At 37.7% G+C, this 27,826-nt stretch overlaps 2 protein-coding genes across 2 annotated transcripts; both read left to right on the top strand.

Moving 5' to 3' along the window:
* Nucleotides 1-787: 787 nt before the first annotated feature.
* Nucleotides 788-7,689, top strand: shpk (sedoheptulokinase). The gene is made up of 7 exons (XM_052103607.1): nucleotides 788-1,289; nucleotides 1,458-1,599; nucleotides 2,422-2,605; nucleotides 2,774-2,926; nucleotides 3,074-3,249; nucleotides 5,592-5,792; nucleotides 6,987-7,689. The coding sequence occupies exons 1-7, from the start codon at nucleotides 1,122-1,124 to the stop codon at nucleotides 7,379-7,381; spliced, it is 1,419 nt and encodes a 472-aa protein (XP_051959567.1). The 5' UTR covers nucleotides 788-1,121; the 3' UTR covers nucleotides 7,382-7,689.
* A 2-nt stretch (nucleotides 7,690-7,691) lies between these two features.
* On the top strand, nucleotides 7,692-24,219 carry LOC127627258 (transient receptor potential cation channel subfamily V member 1-like). The gene is made up of 16 exons (XM_052103602.1): nucleotides 7,692-8,521; nucleotides 12,149-12,376; nucleotides 14,055-14,212; nucleotides 14,294-14,446; nucleotides 14,586-14,723; nucleotides 15,747-16,039; nucleotides 18,486-18,656; nucleotides 18,817-18,972; nucleotides 19,148-19,243; nucleotides 19,345-19,415; nucleotides 20,800-20,965; nucleotides 21,064-21,130; nucleotides 21,239-21,555; nucleotides 22,688-22,809; nucleotides 23,033-23,139; nucleotides 23,521-24,219. The coding sequence occupies exons 2-16, from the start codon at nucleotides 12,192-12,194 to the stop codon at nucleotides 23,667-23,669; spliced, it is 2,349 nt and encodes a 782-aa protein (XP_051959562.1). The 5' UTR covers nucleotides 7,692-8,521; nucleotides 12,149-12,191; the 3' UTR covers nucleotides 23,670-24,219.
* Nucleotides 24,220-27,826: the final 3,607 nt, after the last annotated feature.

Genomic DNA, 27,826 nt, shown 5'->3' with positions numbered 1-27,826 from the left:
ATTGAAAAGACCTACAGCGCTGAAATAGAATTTTTCTAAACATCCTCATCTGTGTTCAGCAGAAGAAAGAAAGTCAAACACATCTGGGATGGCATGAGGGTAAATGAGAGAACTTATATGTCCTATTTTTTAAAAATAGGACATATAACATAGAATGGCATATGTACATGTGCAAGTGGTAATATATGTGCAAGGTAGGGGTATGTACAGTTATTTAATTAAATATGAGTGAATTTACATATGTACATGACATATTTATACATTATGCATGATGGGATTCCTGAAGACAGTTTAATTGTTCATGTGGAAATGGCCTGAGGGTAAAAACTGTTCTTGTGCCTGGATGTGCTGGCATTGAGTGCTCTGTAGCGCCAGCCAGAGGGCAACAGTTCAAAGAGGGAGTGGGCAGGGTGTGTGGGGTCCAGAGTGCTTCTACCTGCACATTTCCTCACTCTGGAAACATATAGGACTTGGAGGGTGGGCAGGAGGCACCAGTAATCCTCTCAGCCATCGTGACTGTCCATTATAGTTTCCTTCTGTCTGATTTGGTGGCTGAGCCAAACCAGACAGTTGTAGATGTACACAGGACAGAGGAGGGTCCGCATGAGACAGCCATCTGTTCAACCTCCCATCTGTATGCAGGCCAATGACCGTGGTGTCATCTGCAATCTTCAGGAACTTGACAGAGGGGTCCTTTGCAGTGCAGTAATTTTTGGGTAAAGTTCATTGAAAAATACAACACAAAGTCGTTTATAATAAGCGGACTTGGCAACATTGCTCATGGGAAATCAAGACACGAAAACGTCTTCTCCGTGATCAACTTGTTCTTAATTTCATGTAAGAAAATGTATCCCAACACTAGAGAGGGTTTATGCACATATTACAGTCTATAATTCGGAGAAACCTTTCGGTTTACATTTTTTTTTTTTTATTTAAATTAATTTACCGCTCACCCATCTACGGGATCCGCGAAGGGTCAACATCACAAGTTCGGACTCTGGACCCACTGAAACTCAACAGAGAGTTTAAGTGAATATTTTGCATTAGTTAAGCTGTTTATTACAGGTGCAGCCAAAGGGCTAGACTGCACAATAATTTGTGATTTGTGTAGTACAAGATCTATGGAGGACATGGCGACATCACTCAGTCCTTCTGCTGGGTTTGTTCTGGGCTTGGATCTGGGCACCACATCAGTGAAAGTCGTGCTGCTGGATGCGCAGTCAAAGAGGGTGTCAGACAGCACGAGTTTCCCTACAAACTCTGATATCAGCTGCACCACCGACAAACAGGTACGTAACAGATTGTTAATTACAGCTGCGTCAATGAAATCCAGAGTCAGACAACAGACACTGAAATTGAGCAACCAGACTCAACTGAAATACATTTAACCTCATGACACAACCCATCTTATACAAGCTTACAGCCTTGTTGAATCGGACTGTTATTGTTTTTAATAGGCTAAAGAGCAGGATCCTGCTCTAATAATCGCCGCTCTGGACCGCTGCATGGATGCTTTACCTAAAGACAAGCTGCAGAAAGTCAGATCTATTGGAGTATGTGGACAAATGCATGGCATTGTGTTGTGGAAATCTAAAACAGGTTAACATTTATTCAAAATAAACTGCACGTTTAATAGCTTTTACATTGTCGCGAGACCCTCTATTAACTGTACTCATATAGAGGAGAGTGGGGTAAGATTAAATTAGACTGAGGTAAAATGAAGATAGCTACCTTTTTTTTCAAGGTGTTTACTATCAATTGATATGATAAAAATGAGTCTGTGACAAATGCCACAAACATATGGCCTTTTAAAAGAGTGTGATCCATTGGGTCAACTTACCCCAGGTTATGGGTAAGTTGCTCCTGGTTAGTGGTTAATATGAGCCATTTGGATGTAACTTGACCCAGTGAAACACTGAATGAACTCACTCTTTTAGGTCTTCTTCTTTTAACTTCAAACATTATAAACGCAACCGTTATTGGAACAAATTTGTTTGTTACAAACCAGTGGCTCAACTTTCCCCTGACTGTTCTGTGTATTTTGCCTTATAGTGACGATATTGTGAAAAAGCACCGAGCGTTGTATTTCAGGGCTAATATTGTGCTACTCATGTTTTTCTACACTAGATGTATTACATACATGATATGTAATATTGTACCTGAATACCTTTTCTTTGGCCAGCAAAAACCTTTTGCAAAAACATACATACCTCTTTTCAATGTGCTTCACCTCTTCACAGCCAAATATAAATTATGGATACTTCCTGCTTACAAGGTCACATGACAAAAAATATAGCCCTAGATACACAGGGCCCCACAGTCTCATCTTACCCCACTCTCCCCAATAGAATATTTCAAAAGCATTCAAACACCAGCAAATAAGATGGTAAAAGTAATTATATTGCCATCTTTTTCCATTAGAATGTGAATTGCAAAGCAAAGATGAAGTCATTAGATTCATTCCCAAAGATGTCAGTCAGTTGGTCACCTGGCAGGATGGGCGATGCAGCACTGCCTTCCTTTCTTCCCTGCCTAAAGCAGACTCGCACCTGAGTGTAGCCACTGGCTTTGGTTGTGCCACCATCTTCTGGTATATGAAACACAGGTAGAAACACAGTCAAAGACTTCTGAAAACATTTTCTCAAGAATAGAAATTGGGGTGGCTTCAAGATGTTCCAATCACTGTTCACAGCACTGTAATTTTAGCTGAAGACAGTAATCTATCATGCATTAATATTTTGATTATCCTGACTTTGATATTTCCTTGAATCAGACTGGAGTTCCTGTCAGATTTCAGTGTGGCAGGCACCATACAAGACTATGTGGTTTCCATGTTATGTGGCCTTGATAATTGTGTCATGACTGGGCAAAATGCTGCTAGCTGGGGCTACTTCAACACAACTACCAACCAGTGGAACACGCAAATGTGAGTGGAGTGAAATAATGTAATCGTTTTACTCCTGATATTGCAGCTAACCTTCTTTGGGGAATATGTTTAAAATGACAGTTTATCTGGGTAAAATTTTGCTCTGCCAACATCTGGGTCTGAAATATGTGTTGATATTCTTTTCAGTCTGAAGGATGCTGGTTTTCCTGTGCATCTCTTGCCTGTAGTGGTGGAGTCAGGAGCTGTCGCTGGTCACACTTCTTTGGAGTGGTATGGCATACCTGTTCACACACCTGTTGGAGCAGCGCTGGGAGACTTCCAGTGTAGTGTATACTCCTGCAAGACTAACAAAGGAGATGCAGGTACAATATGGCTTAGATGCTTGCTTTAAAGTTATGGACATTTCATTTATTTGACACTTTTGTCTGTTGGTTGTTCAATGGTATAAATATTGACTACTGACAGTGCAACTTAAACCATACAAATTGGTTTTTGAAGTAAATTCCTGGTCCTCTTGGATGATATTGCTTGCATAATTGTTTTTGTTTTTTAAATAAATTATTATTCAGAATTATTTGTGTAATTTGTAATAGTCCATATGCGCTTTCCCACGATTGGTGAGTAAGTAGCATTTCCACTTCAGCACGGTTCGGTACGATTACAATCCATTCTGGGCCAGAGTCTAGCTAGCCATACTTGAGACAGAGAACCGTGCTGTGATGTGGTGTCTCATGATTGGTCATTTGCTCAGGCAGTCCAATCTTATCCTGATTTCACAGCATCACAATGGAAAATGAAACCTCAGCTGTGCCAACATGTCTGGATCGGTACAGAACGGTAACAGTACTGCCTGACGGTGCAAAATCACCTTATGTTTCTAAATGATAGTTTCTTATTGTCAGTCTATTATTACAAACAGCAATCAATCATTGATATATGCTTATCTTCAGGACATATTATGTGTTTACTAGTTTAACCTCCAGGTGGAGATGTTATAAAACCGCAAAGAGCACATTTAGAAATGGCAGATCCTGTACTCAGATTTCACCGACCTCTGTCAAGGGTATGTGAGATAGTATCTATTTCAGGGTTGTAGTAAATCAGATATTTCTGTGCTACAGCTCTGAGAGAAAGTCAAGCTTTGAGAATTTTTTTTTTTGGAATTGGTAAAGTTAACTAACCTCCTGAGACCAGAGCATGACTGCTGTGTGCATTTTTTAATTTCCCTTTTTTGATTTGTAACAAGTAGCACCTAATAAACATGCAAAAAAAAAAAAAAAATGAATAATTTCAAGAGCAAATAGTTTTCATAAACAATGATGGCAGCATATGTGAAATGTTTTAATAATAACAAGCTATAGAAAGTCAGATCATGTATTTTTTCTTTTCTCCCCTATTCTCCCCAATTTGCAAGTCCTCGTGGTGGTGTGACTCGCCTCTCTGTGGCGATGAAACTCAGTTGCCTCCGTGTCTCCACACATCTTATCACATGGCTTGTTGAGTGCATTACCACGAAGACATAGCACGTGTGGAGGCTTCACGCTATTTTCCGTGGCATCCACGCACAACTCACCACGTGCCCCACTGAGAGCGAACCACATTATAGTGACTACTCCCTAGCAACCGGGCCAATTTCATTGCTTAGGAAACCTGGCTGGAGTCGCTCAGTACACCCTGGATTCGAACTCGCAACTCCAGGGGTGGTAGCCAGCGTCTTTACTCGCTGAGCTACCCAGGCCCTCTAGAAAGTCAGTGTTTCCAGGAGTGTTGGTTATTCATGTTTTTTAGACATTACAGACATTACATCAGAAATGAGCATAATTAAATCTGATTCACAGTAATGTACTGCATTATCCAATCACTGCCAACCCTATTAAAATAAAATGACACATTATAAATTCAGAAACTTAGTACTGGTTACAATTGTCTCATGTCTGCCAAACATGTTGAGTGGTCCAGATATCATCTGCAGCCTGAAAATGAATGTTTGGTTGGATTTTAGGAGTGAATGAACTTAGAAAGCTATAGGATTCTCCCTTGCTACCTATTTAGTGAATGACTTAACATCCAGCGTGCTGTCTCTCTGCGCTGGTCTCAGAAAAGTTCGAAATGCACCTTATTTAACTCCATATAAAGCATCCGAAAGCAAAATTTTTCAGCTTTTAGATGAACCCATTGATTCTCAATGTGATAATGCACAGTAAATATAGGATTTCATAGGAAAAAATGCACTAAAGGACAAATTAGTGTACATTGTGTTTAGAAGCATGGCGTTTCAAGGTTAATTAGGAAGAATCTCCTCAGCTTAAATAAATATGCAATTTTTCTTTCCCAGAGCTGATCAAATTATAGTAGTGGGGAGGTAATTAGTTTAAGCTATTTAAATTTAAGCTCATTAAAAATGAACTAACCAATCTTGTTTTCCACAAATGCAAACTTGTTGCCTCAAATTTAATTGCAATTAATTGCAAACTGCTTAGATGCACAGAAAGATTTCTTGATCTCCTATTAACATTTTTTTCAAAAATTTAAAATAACTTTGCACAAAGCTGTCTATACCAGATGAACTACCGGTAACTTGAATTTATATGTACTTCAGGGCTTCATGCTTTATTCAAATAAGTGTTTTGTACTGTATAATTTTATTTAGACATTAGGTACATACATGCAAAAAATAACGAGGATTGTTTTGTTAAATCACTAGTGCTGAACATGAGCACTTCAGCGCAGCTGACGTTCACCATGCCTGCAGAGTTCTCCCCTCCGAGATCTCCAGACCCCCTGTCCCCCATTGCATATTTCCCGTACTTCCACGGCTCCTATCTAGCGGTGGCGGCATCGCTTAATGGAGGAAATGTAATGGCAACCTTTGTTAGAATGCTGGGCTCATGGATGAAAGAATTTGGTAAATCAATTTTAATTAATTGATAATTACTTTAAAATTATTTTATTTAAAATCCAATGAGACCTTTTTACATTGAAGGTTAAAGGAATAGTTCACCCAGAAATGCTGATTTTTATTATTCACTTACCCTGATGTCATCCCAAATGTGTATGACTGTCTTTCTTCAGCAGAACACAAATGAAAATTTTTAGAAGATAGATCTTTGTCAGTTCCTTAGAATGGAGTACACGGGTGCCAGCACTTTGACGGACCAAAAGTCACATTTAGGCATCAAAAAAGTTATCCATGTGACTCCAGTAAATCAATAAATGTATTCTGAAGTGAATCGATAGGTTTATGTAAGAAACAAGTTGAAAAAAACCCAGAAAGAGGATTCGCCATGTGTTGCATCTGTATTTTCCTATGGGTTTTTATAATGGGGTTTTTGAACTTGTAAGTAAATAAAGTCTGTGGTAAACATTACTTGACGATACATGAATGTTTTTTTCCTACAACATAAATTACACAAGTCATACTGCAAACATAATTTTAAAGCCATATTGAGTAAAATTTTTTAAAGAAATGCATGGCGGCTTCAAAATTCATGTTCGAGGTGTGACTGTGTGTAATTCATGACGAATTAGACTTCCGGGCTTGCCTACAAATTTTCGTCACGGCTGATCAGCTCTATTAAAAAGTTTTTAACTTTAAAACGGCACTTCTATCCGGGGCTCTGGCGCTGTTTGAAATCGCGTAACGTTCATTCTTCTCTTGTAATAAGCGCTGCTTCTGTATTCTCGTTTGAACTCGCCCACGCGCTTACGTCACACTTTGTGTCAGCTGCTGGCAGGAAACGCGTAATAAAAAGTTAATAACTTTTTAATTACCGATTTAGTTTTTACACAACCGTATCGATTTGCTTCAGAATACTTTTATGCTGCCTAAATATGACTTTTGGAAAAAATGCTGGCACTCATGTACTTGCATTATAAGGACCTGAGGAAAAAAGTTCTGCTGAAGAAAGAAATTCATACACATCTGGGATGGCATCATGGTAAGTGAATAATGAGAGAATTTGCATTTTTTGGTGAACTATTCCTTTAAGCTCTCATTAGAAGAATATTGTCATCCCCCCATAGATGTTTTTTCAGTTTAGTCTTCTTGTTCTCAGGTTTATGCTTATCCTTTTAATTTATTTATTATGTATTCTCACAGGATTAGAAGTGAGTGAGTCTAGAATCTACTCGCAGTTGGTGCAGTCTGCCCTGATTCAGCCTAACACTGACCTAAGTGTGACCCCAACACTTCTAGGAGAGCGGCATGACCCCACCACCCTCGCCAATGTCTCCCATATCTCGCCCTCTAACCTCTCTCTGGGTCACATGACCCGGGCTGTGTGCAGGGGCATTATTGAGAACATGGCTTCTATGATGCCCCCTCAAAGCCTACAGGCTGCAGGGGTGACAAGAATTATTGGTAGTGGCAGTGCTCTCTCATGTAACACAGTTCTGCAACAGGAAGTGGAGAGGGTATTTCCTTTTCCTGTTGTCTATGGAAAAGAAGTGGACTCAGCAGTGGGAGTTGCTATGGTGTTTCATGATCAAACATAGGAAGATACAAAACCCAGGATCAGCCATATCACATTCTATAGTGTGTTCATCTCAGAGACATTTACAAGCTGCTGTATTGCTCAACTGTATACATTTTGTACTGTATGAAAGTGAAAGTTTGTATTGACGTGCACTTAATTATTTTATATTTTTACTTTTAATTCTGTATAACTGTCAAACATTATGAAAGTCTTAATTTACCTTATTGGTTAATTTGTTTAACAATCTGTTTTCAATATTGAATTGAGCTTTGACATATCAAAATGTTTTGTTTACAATGTTTTGTGGCATTTCAAATGGAAATAAACAACTAGACTTTGATGCATCATATTTCCATGTACTGCATTTTGCTCTTGTGTAACAGACTTCTCTGCCTTAGCTGTTCAGGTCTTTTAGACTCAAGACATTTCTTAATGAGGGAAACAATGAAAAAGATGTGCAGGCCAGCTTCACATCAAAGGGGCAAATCCTTTACCAAATCTGCCCACAAACACGTTTGTTTGAAAAGTCAAAACGTTCATTTCATGTATGCATCTAAACCACCATGTGCATAATATCCGGTTTAAAAAGTAATCCGGTTTCATTCAGGAAACCATTTTCTAGAACCACCCTGACTAGTGCAGATCGAGTACTGGGTGTGTCAAATGATCCTCTTAACAAAACCCATGCAAGATGCTCAGTGAGGTTTTTATGTGATAATATGCATTACAGAACATGCTTTGGACTGAAAGTGTTTGGATTTTTATACATTTTAAAGAGAAAAAAGTAAAGCACTGCACTGCTAAAAGAGAATTTTGATGACGTGTGATATTTAGATGTGATATTGTTTGGTTCATATGTAGAACTGGGTGATTATGAACAAGGCATTAAAGGGTGTGAGCATAGCTAGAAATAACAACAGACTCAAAAATCAATACAGCCCGCCTTTCTGTAAGACACTCAACCACTTCAAAACATCTAGACTTCGCTTCCTCTCTTAGGCAGAGAGAGAGAGAGAGAGAGAGAGAGAGCTATCACTCTCATCAACATTGTGTTCAAGGCAACAAACTTCTATCATGATCCTTAATGTATACAACACAAAGGAGCACCAAAAAAACTGGATGCATCATCTAACAGAAACTAGAGAGCAGAAATTGATCGGTGAGTACAGATGTTTAATGTTTTATTCTCATATTTTAATGGCTTACTGTAATATAAAATATTTTAAATTCTGATTTTGCTAATGAAATAATCATTTTTCTTTCTTTTCTTGGGTGATAAAGTGAAAAAATACTTTCAGTAAATTTTTATTTCTTGAATGCCTTTGAGAAATTTAGTAAACATTTCCACAGTTTGAACTGTGTTTTGCTCTACCCAAAACATGCTGTATCAGTACTTCTCATCCTGAAATAAGCATCAGTGATGTGATCCAAAGACAGTGGAGCCTAATGCACTCTATTTAATGTACTGATTCTGCTATAATACAATGCAATCTGAACCTATTTACAAATAAGCTGTTCTACTATTCTAAAGTCTCCACTGAAATACAACGCTGCATCTTACCAGACTTGCAATTCCATGTATTTGATCAGGGCTTTCATGATGAGACTAATGTGGACCATTCCCTGGATGGGGTCATATAACATGAAACCACATAAAGTGATATTAATAATTGGGTTGGCAAAAATCTATTAGAGAAAGCAACAATCTGCAGTGCCTTGCATACAGAACATGCTTAATTTGTTCCTGGTTCAAATATACCTCTTGCATTCTTGCCACCTTTGCTTTTACAATGATATGCATATTAAATGTTTAGACACATCTAAAAAGATTTAATTGTCAAAAAGATAATCAAAGGTCTTATATTTGGATATATAAATAATGTTTGTGCTAAATGTGGAATCAAGATTGGATGCCCTTGTTATCATGATTACATATTACACGACATGCAAATATGCTCAAGCTATATATAAGTAAAACATTGCAACTATTTTTGCATTGCATTCGGTACATGACTTCCTGTCACAGTTTCCATCTTAATCATTTGTGGCACCTTCCTCTTTTTCTAGCACTTAAAACGAAAAGACACAATAAAATGATCCATTAAAAAGGCCACTTTCTCATGATGTTGCTGTTATTACAATGTTTTTTTTAAACCAAGTATAGTATTATTAGTCAAAAATAAGTGACAAAAAAAAAAAAGTGAAACAGTGTCAAAGCCCAATTCATGATGCTATCTTATATAAGCAATATTTGTGAGCTGACCATATTTATATTAATTAGTTCAAGTTAAAAGTAACCTTTTAGATACAAAACCATCTTTATGAGAGGTGCATGGCAAAATGTCACCAGATAGATCACATGTGTGCCCAGGGGCCCTTATTTTTAAATGGAGCATTAGTAGCTTGTTTCTTCTTTTCCTATAAACTCTCAAATCTAAATGCTCGCACATAAAACACCAGTCACAAATTATGTAGGCTGTTGACTATATGCAACATGATCACACAAAGACACTGTAATGCAGTAATTCTTTGGTGTCCGTTTCCCCATCTTTCCCTCATACTTTAGAGAATGTAATGGTATGTGAACAAATTTACGGAGAGGATAAGTTGTAATGTTCTAAAACTGAGAATAACTAATGCATTAGAACACTCCATTTGGTCAAACAAACACTTACATGTAATTGTTCTGGGAAAGGTTTCACTGATGGGATAGTCATGGTCCATTCCCTGAATGGGATCCAATAGCATGTAAAAGCATGAAGAGATATCAATAATTCAGTTAGCAAAGGTCTATTAGAAGAGGTCACCACACCACACCACACCAAGAGATATGTTCACTTTCACATGGATTGAATGTGCTTAATTTGTTACTTATTAACCCTTTCTTATTAATGTGTTCCTATTTTTGTGTGTTTGAACATTTCTGCATTTACCTTGACCTTTAAATTAATACACATTTCTATTTTGATAAAGAATGAACTTGTCCGAAAGATAAACACACGTCCAATAGAAGGGTTAAATAGGCCTAAAGTGCCTACAAGATTAGATGTTGAGGTTAAATGCTCTTATAATAATGACTTCATATCATAGAACCTCTATAAATATGTTGGCAGTCTTTGTTTTATGTGGCAATGAGATACACATATACTCGATCCAGATGACTGTAGTACTAGTTCTCCATTTCATTTGATACTGGGACTTCCTGTCACAGGAGTTTCCATTTGGATCATTTGTAACCTCTTCCTCTTTCATTGGTTCTTAAAGTAAAGTAAAATACACAATCAGACAAAATTGGACTAAAATGGCACATTTCACACTTTCTATATGAAGCATTAGAGGCACAAATGTCAATTTTGTTTGTTTTAAAAACATTAAAGGGTTAGTTCACCCAAAAATGAAAATTCCCTCATTATTTACTCATACTCAAGCCATCCCAGATGTGTATGACTTTCTTTCTTTTGCTGAACACAAATTAAGATTTTTAGAAGAATATCTCTGCTTTGTAGGTCCAAACAATGCAAGTGAATGGTGGCTAGAACACCAAAAGTTCCAAAAAGGAGATAAAGTCAGCATAAAAGTAATCCATAAGACTCCAGCGGTTTAATCAATGTCTTCTGAAGAGATTGTTTAGGGTAAAAACAGACTTCACATCTTGTCATTGCAGTCTCAGTGCACGATAATGATTTCAAGCTCGATTACACTTCCTAGTGCTTGACGCCTGGAGAGAGTGATCCATTAGTATTGCAATTAAACACAATGGCATTTGCTCGGCTGACGCATTTCCTACCGGAAGTACATGACCTGAATCCTGCCATCACTACACATGGCCATTTCACCCGAGCCATACATGTCATGCAACTAATCACTCTGGATCCACAGGAAAATTAGGTCCTAGCAATGCTGATTGGCTGTTGGCACATCACATGTCCCAAGCCCTTCACTACTGAATATCCTTGTGGTGTATGAGCTCCGATGATAAAGGAAGCAGACAGGGAAAAAAATCTATTTCACACTTTTAAGAGCCCTCAGTTAACATGGCTACTTTTTGAATGGACAACAATAGAAAAACAAATAAAGCAATTAGTTAGAGCATACCCTGGATGGGACATATGTGCCGCACAAACCCAGGAGAATCCAAATATTAATAATGATTCTAACAACTCGTCACAAATCTTGCTGACTTTTAACCTAATACCAGAGAAAGCAATGCCTCTTCAGACAGTTATAATTTCCAGTGTTTTTATTTTCAATGGACCCTTTGCACAATTCTGTGATGACACGTTTTCACGCAGGCTGATCTCACAGTCAAATCGGCAACAGTATTTTATTTTCTTGAGCTAAAATCGGTCTGTGCTCACTGAAATTCGAAACACTGCCCCCTGTGGCCAAAGTGGTAAGAGTTGTCAGGAGTATGCACATTTGAGCTCCATTTTCCAGGTGTAATGTCCACGGAGGGACACCAAAAGTGAGTTGTGGTCATGGAAACATAATAGTGAGTTGTGGTCTGGAAAGTCATGGAAACATAATAGTGGATTTTTTCTTGTGCTGTTGAAGTAAATGCAAAAATTATATTTGCTGTGGACTTCCATTTACTGCTATAGGTTTACCCTCAAATAGTTGACTTGTGAAATGTGAAAAGGATTATTTCACTAAAATTGCAATTCTCGATACATCTTCATGTTGGACACCCATAAAATGTATATTCATTTTAATGGCTTACAAAAGTTTTTATGTTATCAGCCATGGGCTTAGTCCAATATCTGTGAATAATGTCAATTTTTTGCAGTTTACAGCTATAACTGCAGCTGTGAAACTACAAGGACATCACTATGAGCAAACCAGAAGACAGCAGTCCAGCATCCTTCTTTCTGGAGGTGGATGACAGGACAGAGGAGGAGATGGCCAAGGCCAAGCAGGCGAGGAAAGGTCACTCTAAGGACAAGATGCCCATGGATTCTAATTACCTGGAAGATGTTGTTGTACCCTCACCCAGAATTAGAATAAACCCTGAGAAGTGAGTGGGGTTCCTGACTTTGAGCATGGAGAGCTGGGGTAGTTGTAACTATTTTGGGTTTTGCTCATTCATTCAGAAATGTTTAGCATAAACTTTTTAAATTTTGCCTCAAATCATCTTCGACCTATTGTGGCTTCTTTTCGTTGTATTGTGGCTCCTTTCTGTTGTGCTGTGGTTTTTCCATTGTGTTGTGGCTTATTTCCTTTGTGCTGTGACATATAATTTTTTTTTGTTGTGTTGTGGCTAATTTCCATTGTGCTATGGTTTTTCCTTTGTGTTGTGGCCTATTTCATTGCGCTGTGGTTTTTCTATTGTTTTGTGGCTTACTTTTGTTGTGCTGTGGCTTATTTCTGTTGTGTTGTGGCTGTTCCATTGTGGTGTGATTTTTCCGTTGTGGCTTATTTCCTTTGTGCTGTGACATATTTATTTTTTTGTGTGTTTTTTTTTTTATTGTGGCTTATTTCCATTGTGCTACAGTTTTTCCTTTGTGTTGTGGCCTATTTTGTTGTGCTGTGGTTTTTCTATTGTGTTGTGGTTTTTCCGTTGTGCTGTGATTTTTTCGTTGTGTTGTGGCTTATTGTCATTGTGTTGTGACATATTTCCATTGTGCCCTGTTGTTTTCATTGTGTTGTGGCTTATACCGCTCCCGTAACTACGCTCCCAGCTGTCCGGAAAAGGAGAAGGAAAAGGACACCTTCTCCCCAGTCGCTGCTCGTGCTCACGACCACGGAGGTCGTTCCCCAATCGCGGCCCATGCTCACGACCACGAAGGTCATTCCCAGTTGCTGCTTATGCTCACGACCATGGAGGTCGTTCCCCAGTCGCTGCCCATGCTTACGACCACGGAGGTCATTCTCAGTCACTGCCCTTACTCACGACCACAGAGGTCGTTCCCCAGTTGCTGCCTATGCTCACGACCACTGAGGTCATTCCCTAGTCACTGCCAGCTCTCGTTTAGCCTCCCATGGCTCCGTTCCTCGAGCCTCCCAAGGCTCCGCCTTCCATAGCTCCATGCCTTGAGCCTCTCCAGGCTCTGCCTGCCATCATCGAGACTCTCCTGGCTCCACCCGCTCCCCTAGAGACTACTCTACCAGCAGCTCCGCCCGCTCCCCCAGAGACTCCTCTTCCTCTCCTTGGCTCTACCTCCTGAACCAGTCCCAACCCTGTGGCCACCTCCCAGGCCTCCTGACCCTGTCCTGACCTGTGGCCACCTTCCAGGCCTCTCAACTCTATTCCAGCTCTGAGGCCGCCTCCCTGACCCAGTCTCTACCATGAGGCAGAACACCACCCCCCCTCCCCGAGACCTCCGGACCCAATCCTTATCCTGGGGCCTCCTCCCTGGCCACTTGTCATCTTCTGGGTCCCCTTTCTCACCAGTATCTTCCTGACCTCCTCAGCCATCTTAGGAGTCACCCCTTAAAGTTTCCTAGGACTCTTGTTTCAAAGATATTTTGTGAAGAGCTTTGCTTTGAAACAACCAACAGCATATTACCTGCACATCTGATATGGTCACTTTCAGTACATTGTGTACTTCACCGATATTACAATTATTAAGCGTCAAAAGAATCCCTGCTCTCCCCTATGTTAAACCATCCTGGAGTGTATAAAAAGTGTTTTGTTTTTTGCTCTTAGAGGACAATTGGATATACTAACATTAAAAAATTTATTCTGCTCACAGGCTAACCAGACAAGTGAAAGAGAAGCCAGCAGAGCAGGACAGTGAGAGGTTTACCATCGAGGATTTGTTTGAGGCAGCGTCCAGTGGTGACGTGTCTAAACTGCAGGGTTTACAGAAGTACCTGCAAAAAAAAAACAAACATCTCAGCGATTCATTATGTAAATATAATACAATCCACACAGAAAATAACTGGCTTTTTAAAAATTAAATAACTGGACTGTTTTTTACATCTTCCTTAGATATGTCCAATGGAAAGACAGCCCTGCTAAAAGCTCTTTTAAACTTGAAGAATGGCGAGAATGCCACTATCGAATATCTGCTTGACATTGCAGAGAAAATGAATGATTTAAAGAAATTCATAAATGCTGCATACACAGACAGTTACTTCAAAGGTCAGTAACTGTGTAATTATTAGTTCTGGTTTTACATAAGCTAAATGGCTGGTTATGCTTTATGAATCAATAGAATATTAATCATATGTTGTCAAACACATCCATTGTGCAATGTTATAGACTGCTTTCCTTGACACAGGACAGACAGCTCTCCATGTTGCTATTGAAAGGAGGAGTGCAAAGTTTGTAGAGATGCTGGTTAAGAAAGGAGCAGATGTCCATGCAAAAGCCTGTGGGACATTCTTTCAGCCAAATAAAGGCATGTGCTTCTATTTTGGTAAGTCTAACACAAAGACACATAAAAAGTATGAGGTTGAAAATGGGCAAGATTTCCTTTAACATTAATCAATTAGTTTAACCAACAACACATTATCAGCAGGATCACTGGTACCAGAAACCAGCATTGATATATTTATGATAACAAAGTATATTGCATGAAATGCTTAATTTCAATTTGGCAAATTGACATGTCCTGCAATTTGACCTGATATAAGCTACTCCTAATCAGTTTTTAAATAACATTTGATTAATTATTCTACAATTATTTTGCAAGTGGACCTCATTTTAGTAGATAAAGGCCTATTTGGCATTTTAAAAATACATTTGTCACACCGCAGGAGCATTTAAAATTAACAAGTCAAGGCAAAAAGAAGATGAAAAATGTTGAAAAACTTAAAGCTGTAATTTCTGCGCCACTGGTTTCACCAAATGGAATTTCAAAAATAATCACTTTTTTCAAACAGAACCCTCAATGGGTTATAAAAACAGATAGTTCCAGCCCAAATTCACACTCAGCATTGGTTGAGCCAAAATGTTGCTGTGTCAGGCTGGATGGATCTCTCAAACAAACATAATAATTATTTGATAGCACCATAGATCATACTGATCACAGTGTAAATTCACCCGAACCCTTAACCTTTTCATTTTAGAGGTATGCACCAGAGACAAATGCATTCACACTAGATTTGTCGCAAAAATGTCTGATGGTGCTTGTCAGTAATTCATCTGAAGGGGGTTGATTTCTTTTGGAAGTAACTGTTGATTTCCCTTGTGATCATGTTGCCATTTTTAGGTGAAATCATACTACAAATGGCTTACTTATAGTTGATGCTGCATACTAAGCTTGGATACGATAAATAATTTTAACACTGAAAAATGTATATGCATCATAGTGTCTAGTCACTGTACTTTAAATACATAAACTATCACTTTTTAAGTTTTACTTTTAATTTTGTATTGAGAATAATGTTCTCAATGTTATTGACTCAATAGGCCAACTTTTTGCACCTTTTCTGCACAGGTGAGTTGCCATTGTCGCTGGCTGCTTGCACGAATCAGCTAGATATTGTTAACTTCCTGTTGAATAACACTTATCAGCAAGTGGATCTCAGGGAGCGGGACTCTCATGGAAACATGGTGCTTCATGCCCTAGTAATCGTGGCCGATAATAGTCCTGCAAACACAGAGTTTGTCATTGCCATGTATGACCATATCTTAACCAAAGCCGCTCAACAAAATATAAAGCTGGAGGAAATCGAGAATTTTCAGGGACTAACTCCCATTAAACTGGCAGCCAACACAGGAAAAATTGAGGTAAGGTTTTTTTTATCAATGATTACAATGAAATAGAAGGTAATCTCTTTAGGAAAACCTTTCTTTCCTTTATCTTTTTTTTTCTTCTCTGGTCTTTACGGATTCTGATCAGGCTTTGCAAAATAAAAGCAGTGATTCATATGAAAGAGTGTGCTCTATAAAAATAGAGTCAGTTGTGTTGTTCTGTTTTTCTATGTTCCTGATTTGGGATGAGATGACAACCTTTCACATGATTTAAAATGTTTTTCCCCTTCGTGAGATGAAACCAGACATCAAGTCAGACACTGGTGCCTGAGTCATAGTCATAATCATAACCTTACAGTGGCAAGAAAAGAATGTGAACCATTTGGAATTAGCTAAGCCATATTCTTTTGATGTCTGGTGTGAACGGCCCTCCTGAGGTAATTCCACCACATCTCTATTGGGTTGAGATCTGGGCCCTGAATTTGAATCCATTAGTGGATTTACTTCGATTTTTAGGGTCATTGTCCTGCTGCATCACCCAACTTCCGATAAGCTTCAGCTGGCGCACAACCACCCTGACATTATCCTGTAGGACATCTTGATAAACTTGGGAATTTATTTTTCCCTTGATGATGGCAAGCGATCCAGGCCCCGAAGCAGCCCAAAATCATGATTCTCTCTCCACCGTAGGGATGATGTTTTCATGTTTCATGAACTTTAGTTTAATTAATCTACAATACATTTTCCCAGTAACATTGTGTAGTGTCAAGGTGGTCTTCGGTAAACTTCATGCGCACAGCAATGTTTTTACTTGAAAGCAGCGGCTTCCTTCATGGTATACTGTCATGGTCACCTTGCTTTTTTTATTTTTTCCATATAGTAGACACATAAACAGAGATGTTAACCAATTCCAATGATTCCTTCAAGTGTTTAGGGGTCACTCCCTCTTTTTGATTACATTGAGCACTCTGGCTGGATGGCCACTTCTAGGGAGAGTAGCCACAGTACTGAATCATCTCCATTTATAGACAATTTGTCTAACTGTGGACAGATTAATATCTAGGCTATTCTAGATAACTTTTTAACCCTTTCCAGAATACAAGCAAACATTCTTGAACGTAGGTCTTCTGAGATCATATTTTTTGCGAGACATGGTCCATGTCAGGAGATGCTTCTTGTGAATAGCAAAATCAAAATGAGTGCATTTTATAAATCAAAGTAGCTCTAACCCACACCTCCAATCTTGTTTCAATAAGTGGATGCCAGGTTTGCCAAATCCTGACTCTGATAATTTTTTTGTTGACGTCATTAGCCTATGGGTTCACATATTTTTTCCAAACTGCACTGTGAATGTTTGAAGGATGTATTCAATATGTACAAGAACAATACAATAATTTGTGTGTTATTAGTTAACAGATTGTGTTTGTTCATTACTGTAACTTAGATGAAGAGCAAACCAGAGTTTAATACACATTTATACATAAATGCAGGTATCTCCAAAGGGTTCACATATTTTTCTTGCTACTGTATATAGTACATTGCCATAACCATATATAGTGATATTTCTGCATGATCATTTGGTCATTTGATGTTGTTATATGTATCTGTTAAACTAAGGTTGGCAGGACTCACTAAATTTCATGGATTCAAATTTAGGGTGCTTTCACACTTGGTTAGATTGCTTGAACCGAACCGGAGTTTGTTTCCTCCCCCATCCCCCTGACCCCCCGCTGGTCTCTGTTCACATCATATTTTTTGTTCGATTATGTCATCAATGTGAGTACAAGCGGCAGCTGTTTAATAATAATAATTAATTTATAATTCCTTACATTTCTATAGCAATTTTCTAGACACTCAAAGCACTTCACATAGTATTGGGGGAATCTCCTCAACCACCACCAGTGTGCAGCATCCACCAGCCATAGTGCGCCAGAACACTCACCACACACCAGCCACAAAATATCTTGATAAGGATACCAAACGTGCTAGTGTGTAATTTCAAACAGCACTCAGACTAAAAAAGACTAAGGGACAGTTCACATACACCTAAAATTCTGTGATCATTACTAACCCTCAAATTGTTCACAAAAGGAGATTATAGGCAGAATATTAGCCTCAGTCACCATTCACTTTCATTGCATCTTTATTCCATACACTGACAGTAAATGATGACAGAGGCTAAAAGTCTGCCTAACATCTCCTTTTGTGTTCCACAGAAGAAGGAATGTCATACGTGTTTGGAACAACATGGGGCTGATTAAATGATGACAGAATTTACTTTTTAGGTAAACTATCCCTAATACTTTAAACTTTGAGTGAGTTGAAAAGGGTGAAAGGGCTGTTTATTAAAACCTCAGTTGATGGATAAAAAGCATCTGCTAAAAGACACGTCTAACTAAAATGTTTAAATGATTTGTATTTAGCATAGGTTGTAAATAGTCTGTTTGATTAAAACACAAGTTGATTGTCTCATGTTCACCAGTTGTTTAGGCACATTGTTCAGCGGGAGTTTAAAGAGTGCAGACACCTGTCACGGAAGATCACAGAATGGGTCTATGGTCCAGTGTGCTCCTCTCTCTATGATCTTTCATCTCTCGACACCTACGAGAAGAACTCCGTACTGGAGATAGTCGTCTATGGCAGTGGTATTCCTGTGAGAAGTCACATTCATTTAGTTTATTTTGCAGCTTTCATTTGATTAAACATTTTTTCTCTGTGCATTTTAAATATATTTTATCTATATGCAGTAGAAGCTATATGGATTATGATTGGTGGGGTAAAGGAACATATTTGGTTATGTCATCTCATTACAGAATCGTCTTGATATGCTCACAATTGAGCCACTCAATCAACTACTAGAAGAGAAGTGGGACAGATTTGCACGATGGATTTTCTTGTTTAACTTCATCGTTTATCTTGTCTACCTTTTCATCTTCACTGCAGTTGCTCTTCAGCGCCCATTAGGAGAGGTACATGCACACATACATAGAGATGACTAGAAAGTTAGTTGTCACGGCATGTCTATTATCTGCACTGTTTTTGGCAAATATCTTTTGTACCTTATCCTTCCTCCTCATTTCCAGTTCTGTGTCAGTTTCTTACACAAACTACTGTTATGTTAAAAAATTATTTCTTTCTTCAAAGGTTCCACATACTTATGGGAATCAAAGGGAAGACTACCTGCTTCTTACAGGACACATTATAACTGCCATTGGTGCGCTTTACTTCTTTTTGAAAGGGGTATGATCCATTTAATGCTGTTAGCTTAATAATTAACCTTTTATATACAGCACAGAAATACAGAAAACCTGGTTTCCATATTAATTATTTTATCCTATTAGTTAATAGATATGGTCAGGAAGCATACAAGATTTCAGGCCCTGTTGATAGACGGATACAATGATGAGCTTTTGTGAGTCTCTTCACTTCCTTCTTTTAAATAGCTTTGTTTAGAGCTTTATAAGTCTTGTTTCTGTGTTAAAGCAATAATTGCCCCAAAAATTTAATTGGCATAATTTACTCACCATCATGTTGTCCATGTGCTTTATTTGCTTTCTTATGTGGAACATGACATTTTTAAGAATTTTCACATTGCTTCTTTCCATAAAACAAAAGTATATAGTGATCAGGTGCTGTCAAGCAAAAAAGCCCCATAAAAGTAAGTGGAAATTGTATCAGTGCTCAATAATTATACTTGTTGGGGCCTGGGTAGCTCAGCGAGTAAAGACGCTGACTACCACATCTGGAGAAGTGAGTTTGAATCCAGGGTGTGCTGAGTGATTCCAGCCAGGTCTCCTAAGCAACCAAATTGGCCCAGTTGCCAGGGATTGAAGAGTTCACATGGGGTAACCTCCTCGTGGTCGCTATAATGTGGTTCTCGCTCTCGGTTGGGCACGTGGTGAGTTGTGCGTGGATGCTGTGGAAAATAGAGCGGGCCTCCACACGTGCTACACCTCCACGGTAACTCGCTCAACAAGCCATGTGATAAGATGCACGGATTGATGATCTCAGGGGCGGAGGCAACTGAGATTCGTTCTCTGCCACCCGGATTGAGACAAGTCACTACGCCACCACAAGGTTTGACTGCATTGGGAATTGAACATTCCAAATTGGGGAACATTTTTTTTTTTTTAATAGTTAGGGTTAGGGTTCATGGATTTTTGACTACAAAGACAGTAACCAGAATCAAATACTTAAAGTATGTGGTAATACTTTACAATAAGGTTATATTTGTTAACATCAGTTAACTACATTAGTTAACTCATTAATTAATTAAATAACAATGCACAATACGTTTACAGCACTTATTAATCTTGATTCAACATATGCATTTAAAATGTAAAAGATAGTATATGTTAACATTAGTTAATGCGCAATGAACTAACATTGAATATTAGTATATTTAGAATTTATATATTTAGATTAATAAATGGTGTAAAAATAATGTTCATCGTGTGACAATTAGTTCATGAATCCTAATGGATTTAATAATGTTAATGCACAAAACCTTCCCAGATAGTACACGTACATCTTTGAGATGTCTATTTTAGAACTTTTCATCTGGAACGCTGATGAAAAAGATCAGATTTACAAAAAGTCTCAAAGACATGATGAATGCCTTATTGACATCCGAGACATACTTATTGATATTGTAGATGGGCAAACAATGTAAAAAATACATCTTCTATACGTAAACACACACACATCCAATAGACGTCTGGGTGATGTATGTGTGCTATCAGGGTTGTTGTTACCAAGTTATGTTATTTCAACTAATAAGCTTTTTGTGGCCTTAGTTTTCTGCAGGCCCTGCTCTTCATGGTGTGTGGTGCACTGTACTTTTTTGGTAAGGATGAATACGTGGTTTTTCTAGTTCTGTGCCTTGCTCTGAGCTGGGTAAACCTCCTCTACTTCTCCAGGGGATCCAAATTCATGGGAATCTACAGTGTCATGACACAAAAGGTAAAGAACATTTGTAAAAAAAAAAAAAAATTTGCATCCTCTAGCCCTATTATTCCCTAGTAAAGTATATTTTTGTTGCACTATAAATGTATTGTCAGATGATTCTTGGAGAAATTCGACGATTCCTTGTTGTGTACCTGGTCTTCCTAATTGGATTTTCTACAGGTATTATCCTTCTTTGCACCCTTCCAAGAATGTCATTTTTACCACAGTACAATAAACTTGCAATATTACTCAGTTGTGTTAATTAACTGAGTGTTTTTTTCCTAACAGCTTTGGTAACGCTTCTCAATGAGAAACATTTAGGCACAAAAAGCCGTTCTTTCTTTGAGGTTATGAATGGAACTGAGAACTGCAAGAAGCCCACGTATAAAAGCATTTCTTTCACCACTCTGGAGTTGTTTAAGTTTACAATTGGCATGGGAGATCTGGAGTTCACAGATAATTATAATTATGAGGGGGTGTTTTATGTGCTGTTGATCTTGTATATTGTACTGACATACATTCTGCTGCTGAACATGCTGATTGCGCTGATGAATAGAAGCGTGGAGGAGATGTTCAGTGAGAGCACCGGTATCTGGAAACTACAGGTAAAATAAAAGATCCCAGAAACAAGTATGTTGAAACTACAGTTCAAAATAGAGATCCTAAAAACCAGGGGTGTATTACTGAAATATCCTAAATCTAGAATCCTATGTTACCATAGTAATCACGCAATTTCATTTAGGATCTCATTCATTTTTAAAGTAATATTTCACCAGCATTTGTAGCATACTTTCAATTTATTTACTTTTCTGGAATTTGTGGAATCTGGAAATTAATTTTTTTTTAAACGAAAAAAAAAGAAAAGATCTGGATTACAGTGAGGCTCTTACAAAGGAAGTGAATGAGGCTAAGACTTAAACAATATGCATTTTAACCAGATTTTAGAGTAATAAAATATCTTACTAACCTTTTCTGTGTAAAGGTATGTCCATTTTTACAGCTTTGTTGCCATAACGACGTGTCGACATAACACTGTTATCCCTGTAATGCTGCAAAAATTATGATTTAATCAACTTTACAGCTCCAATAATACATTTTCTTTAACAGAAAAATGTATGTAAGTGCTTTTATAAAATTATAAACTTCACATTTCTGCCTCTAATCTCTCCAAAAATTGGCCCCGTTCACTTCCATTGTAAGTGCCGCACTGTAACTTTTTTTTAAGAAAAAGAGGAACGAGACAAAACATGTATTCTTTTTTTTTTTTTTTTTAATCAACATTATGCCACAAATGCTGTTGATTGAGCTTAACTTTTATTGAACACGGAATATTCATTTAACAGAAGGCAATATCTGAAAAATAGATAAAATTAAAGATGATAGAAACCAGTATGTTGAAACTACAAGTCAGACTAGAGATAACAGAATCTATGGATATATTACAGTAACAGCCTTACTCTAGAATCATATGTGATGTTTAGTTAACATGGCGATTTCAGTTCTGAGATCACTCGAGATCAGATCTCTCTTAATAACATAAGACTTAACACAAAACATTACGTTTTGAAACCAGTATACAGAAACCACAGGTAATATCAGAGATAATAGAGAGTGTGATGTCTGTGAAGATTCTCAGTTATCAAGAGCATTCTGTACAATGTCTAGAAGAGCAATACTCAACTACTTGAAAAAGTCTACTACTCTACTTCTACTAAGTCTACTACTTGTGTTTCTCAGCGTGCAATCACCACCTTGGATATGGAGTGGATGCTTCCTCACTGTCTGAAAAAAAGGCTGCGCTCAGGGGTGAAGAAGAACCTGGGCAGGGGTCAAGAGCCCGATCAACGGTGGTGCTTCAGGTGACCTTTGACCTCAGTGGCTTCCAGACAGATTACAATCTCTGGGATTACTAGTTCTAAATTGTCAACTATCAAAAGATGGACTATATATTGTGAAAAGATGTTTCGAGTTTATATAATCGTGTGTGCATGCACACACACTCGTTCAGGCTCTGTATATAATACATGCATATAATAGAAGTGAAACCATGTGCAATGTGTCAACAAAATGTGTTGCTTTCAGAGTGGAAGAAGTCAACTGGAAACAGTGGAAAAGAAACCTCGGTATAGTGAGCGAGGATCCTGGGAATTTACGCACGAGCGTACCTTCGACAACTGAACACCAGAAAGGTAGCCAGTGTTGAACATATATTTCAGTCAATGTCAGGAATTAACAGGTGCTTGGGGAATACCCTAGGCCTAAGAATATAGTATATTAATGTGTAAAATACAAGATATAATGACTAAAATGATTTAATTGAATTATTTAACATAAAAGGATAATACAGGATTTATTATATGATTAAAACAACATATTCCCTTATAAACACCCCTAAAAATGAAATCCAGGGGGCAAATAAGTTAATTTCTGACACTGATTTCAGTCACGTAGTGATTAAGACATCAGATTTGGTTTGTTAACAGAAAAATTTATTACGCTCATGTATTTGTTACTAAAAATGGGCACTTTTTAAATCTGTGACCTACATAATGTAATGCATTTATCCACAGAGCCTGGATGGGGTGGAATCGTGCGAACTTTCAGTAAATGGGGGACACAAAGACGCAGACAGCACATAAATGCACACGAGTTAAGTCCACTAGCTGAGGTCTCGAGCTCTGATGGACTTCTGATGACAAATACCACCAGTGGACTGTAAATCACTGTGTATGCCCATAATGTCTCTGTGCTATGCCAGGTTTTAAACTGCTTGAAGATCAAGCTATTTTATTCAATATACTGGATCTATGTGTTATTTACTTACAATGACTTGAAGAGGAAAAGACGACTATTTCCACTACTAAGTTTATCTGGCTGGAATAAAATAAGCATATACATCAAACACCTTCTGTACACAAAAACTGTACAATGATGAATGTTTTTCATTTACACTAACATGTGTTTTATGGTCAAGTGTTTTATGGTTAAGAACCCATTACAGAGTTTCCACACTTTTTCATTGTTTGTGGTTATTAGTTAAGGACATTTATAAACATTTTATAATTTCTAGCTGATTAAATATTTTAGAACTGATCATAACTAGAAAATAATACATATTCTCTAGAAAGAAAAATCCAGGCCTTGAAATATTTTCCATGAACATGGGAACCCTGCCAATAACACAATGTATTGTCACATATTTACATATTCTGTACACATTTACTTGTAATTGACACTTAATTTCCCAAAAATAAAAAAAAATGTAAAATTACACAATGAAGCAGTGGATCCGCTTGTTTGATTGTTTTCGAGGCAATGAGCAAAAGTGTTTGTGCATGTCGCCCTCTTGTGGCGTCACGTGCTTCTGCTCATGACTGATGTGGCACTCGAGACACAACTGAAACGTATCAAAGGATGATGCAGATAATGTTCAGATACAATGAGACCACCATGCTTAACAAAACCACTACTTCTGTCAACTTTTAGAAAGGCATGTTGCATATTTAAGGGATGTTAAATCCGAACGCGTTTTTGTGTCCACCTGCTCTCTTTTTCTATTCGTGTTCTATGTAAACATGCGCGTCTTGAGACACATGCGTTCTGTTATAAGCGTTTTCACTTCCTACCACTACATTAGAAAGCATCCGCAGAAGGCCTTCTTTTACAGCCTAGATGCAGTAGCCTACACTGCTCATTAAAGTTCAGTGCTGGGTTATTTCGTCTGTCGCCATTATTTTACTGCGCCCTGCAGAGCTATAATGCTCTGACCCCAGATCGCGGCAGTCCTGCTGTGCTCCCCTTTATATAACTTCAATTTCCATCCGTACCAGACGGCTCAGATCCGCGACAATCTGTCTGCTCTGAGTCACTTCCTGGCGCTGTGTCGCTTTGATATACAGAGCCATTAAATAAAATGAATGCAATCATGCTTCTGAATGCCAGCTGTTGTGTTTAGACAGTCAGGGGAAAGTGGCCTCGCCCGGAGTGAGAATCGTTATTCCTCATAATGTAGTTATACTTCCCAGACTGAGAGAACTCAACAGGCTTTGCTTCAGTCCTAGATCCCTTGTTTTCTTCTATAATGTTTAACTTCGCCCACAAATAGAACACGGAGTAAAATGTTCAGAGTGTGTTTACAGACCAGAGAAGACTAACCCTCAAATCTTACAAGGAAAATGAGATTCATCCTCCACTACCCGGATTGAGGCATGTCACTACGCCACCACGAGGACTTAAGTGAGCGTTGGGCATTCCAAATTGGGGAGAAGAAAAAAAAAGAGAGAATAGTAAAACTTAAATTGAGTGAACAATTGTTTTTACAATTGTATTAACTATTAGTATTTACTCTTTTAAGCTGTAAAGAAAGTAACAATAAAATACTATTGCATGGAAATCTGCAATTGCAACAATCTTTAAAGTATCAATTGTTTTGTTCCACAAAAGAAAGTCATATGAGTAAATAATGACAGAATTTTCACTATTCCTTAAAGGGCCGTTGTCTTCTGAGATTCTGCAGTAGATTAGGTACACCTCATCTTCGGGCATCAATTCATGTTTTCTGCACAAAGAAGGTATTAGTAATAAAGAGAAGCTTTAAGGTTTTCTAAGGACACTTTTTTTTAGCAGAATGATTATGATTCAACTCTGACACACACACACACACACACACACACACACACACACACAAAACCATTTTCATTGTAATGTGAAATATGCTCTACAAATCAAATTAGAATCAAATCAAATATGTAAAACTGTTAATAATGATAGTCTATTCCAGTGGTTTAGTAATTTGGTCTTTTTCATAAAGACTATCATATAGACTTTCTTACTCAGCATGGACATTTTCAAATTTTTGCTATACCAGTTAAGTTCAGCATAATTGTTTTTTTTAAAAGACCATTTGAATAAACGAGTTTCTTACAAGAGTCACTGACATGCTGACCATTTTATTATTAGTATATGTACTGGTACCTTTTTTTTTTTTAAACTAACTTAAAGTACACCAATTGCTAGGGAATTCTGATGTTAAGCACCTTGTTCAAGGGCACAGAAGAAAATTTGAACCTACAGTATTTGAGTGGCTGGCCTAGCTTAACCTCTACCATAATAAATTAAGATTCTTTCTTACCTCACGTGTTTGTTATTGTCATTAAATTCCTCTCTCAACTGAAGTACAGAGTGCTGAAGACATGAAGGACAGTGCATTCATTTCCGATTGTCCTACTTGGTTTCAACAGTCTTTCTAGCATTGTTCGGGACTCAGACGCACTTTATACATCTATATTTATACACGGTAAAACATTTTTAAACTAGAGTTCACTTAAGAAAGGCAACCATCTGCAAGCATTTTTGAGATACTCAACTTAGGGCAAATTAGTTTTAGCAACTTAACAATTCAAGTTGGAACTCAAGTTTCATAAACTTAAAATATCAATGATTATTAAGTTCCATAAACAAGAATTTTTAAGTATAGCCGTCCATACATTTCAACATTCTTCAAAAGAATATAATAAAAAATATTTTTAAGTAGATCTATCCTTCAACATAAGATAATGTATGAACCCCACCAAGAGACCAAATATTTGGTCTAACTTAAATGGTGGTGTAGATTGGAAATACTTGAAGTTGAATCAACTTAATAAATACATGTAATCAAAGTGAACACTAATTACACTGATGGTGACATAAAACACAACTTTTTACAATAAAACAAATAAAAAACGCATATGAGCAAAAACCTCTATTAATTCAAAACACATTATTTGCTAATTATTTCTACGTATTAATAAGTAGGCCCGCTTTGACCTAACACACTTAAGTAAATTCAAGAGCAGGGGATTGTGGGTAGTGTCTTCAGCCACAGTGCTTCTCCATTGGTCATGCTCCGTAGCAGGTGCCACAATGTGAAGTTCATAGTGCTCAGCCTTACAAGGTTGCCCATATTTTGACCCTTGAATTTTCAAGACCTTTCCACATTAACAAATGGATAACATCATTAAAGATGAGTCGAATTCAAAGATTTAAATTCCCACATATTTCCTGATTTTCCATGTAGAGCCTGGCTTTCTGGACTGATACAGTAAATGATAAAATTGAACTTCCATTTCACGGAGGTGCACAAAGTTTCAAATAGGGGGGTGTTGGAGGGTCAGTGACCAAACTGAGCCAGCTCAAAAGCTGTATGTTCTACCTTCACCAGCAAACTTGATATTGTATGTGCTCACTCTTAAAAAAATGTAAGTTGCTCTGGCTTAAATGGCATAAAAAGTTGACTTAATTGATTGTTGTAAGTAAACATTAGATAGTTAAATTGACTTTTAAAATTGAGCTTCTGAGAACATTTATGTTGGAAATTTTTACAGTGTATATACAGTATCTACATTTCACTGACCTCTTCCTGCATCATCTTGGTCAAATGATGGACTACTACACTCTCTTCAAATAGATACATAGACAAATTAATTGCCAACTAAAGCCTTCATATATACAATCGGGTTTTCATCAAATCGCACAAAGATGACAAAGACATTACTGACACTACAGCTTCATTTTCTGTTGCTTTGAAACAATGTGTTGTGAAAAGCACTATACAAATAATAATAAAAAATGAACTACCTGATAGAATACTACTACTTGATAGAAAACAAAAAGATGTCTGTGACACACATCGATGCACACAAACACTCTATATAGTCAATCTTACTGAATCAAGATGAATTTAGCTATTCAAGCAGGGTTTGTGTTCTGTTTGTGTACATTGATACATCGGGGAAAAACACTGATTTAAGCAATCAGGGAAATAGAGTCAGATATGAAAGCATAAATTAGAATTTTATTTTATTATTACATTAAAAAAAAAAAAAAAAACGGCGT

The sequence above is a fragment of the Xyrauchen texanus genome, chromosome 3 (genome assembly GCF_025860055.1).
Source record: "Xyrauchen texanus isolate HMW12.3.18 chromosome 3, RBS_HiC_50CHRs, whole genome shotgun sequence".
NCBI classification, from domain to species: Eukaryota; Metazoa; Chordata; class Actinopteri; order Cypriniformes; family Catostomidae; genus Xyrauchen; species Xyrauchen texanus.
The sequence above is the reverse complement of the archived record's forward strand: the minus strand, read 5'-3'. Positions and strand labels throughout refer to the sequence as shown.

What these genes read in the sequence shown, in the direction of transcription:
- shpk (XM_052103607.1), top strand. Translation starts at nt 1,122, where the DNA reads ATGGAGGACATGGCGACATCACTCAGTCCTTCTGCTGGGTTTGTTCTG. An exon ending in TTCTGGTATATGAAACACAG is followed by an intron (nt 2,606 to 2,773) that starts GTAGAAACACAG and finishes TCCTTGAATCAG; the next exon opens with ACTGGAGTTCCTGTCAGATT. An exon ending in CTCATGGATGAAAGAATTTG is followed by an intron (nt 5,793 to 6,986) that starts GTAAATCAATTT and finishes GTATTCTCACAG; the next exon opens with GATTAGAAGTGAGTGAGTCT.
- LOC127627258 (XM_052103602.1), top strand. Translation starts at nt 12,192, where the DNA reads ATGAGCAAACCAGAAGACAGCAGTCCAGCATCCTTCTTTCTGGAGGTG. An exon ending in ACAGTGTCATGACACAAAAG is followed by an intron (nt 20,966 to 21,063) that starts GTAAAGAACATT and finishes ATGTATTGTCAG; the next exon opens with ATGATTCTTGGAGAAATTCG. An exon ending in GATCAACGGTGGTGCTTCAG is followed by an intron (nt 22,810 to 23,032) that starts GTGACCTTTGAC and finishes TGTTGCTTTCAG; the next exon opens with AGTGGAAGAAGTCAACTGGA.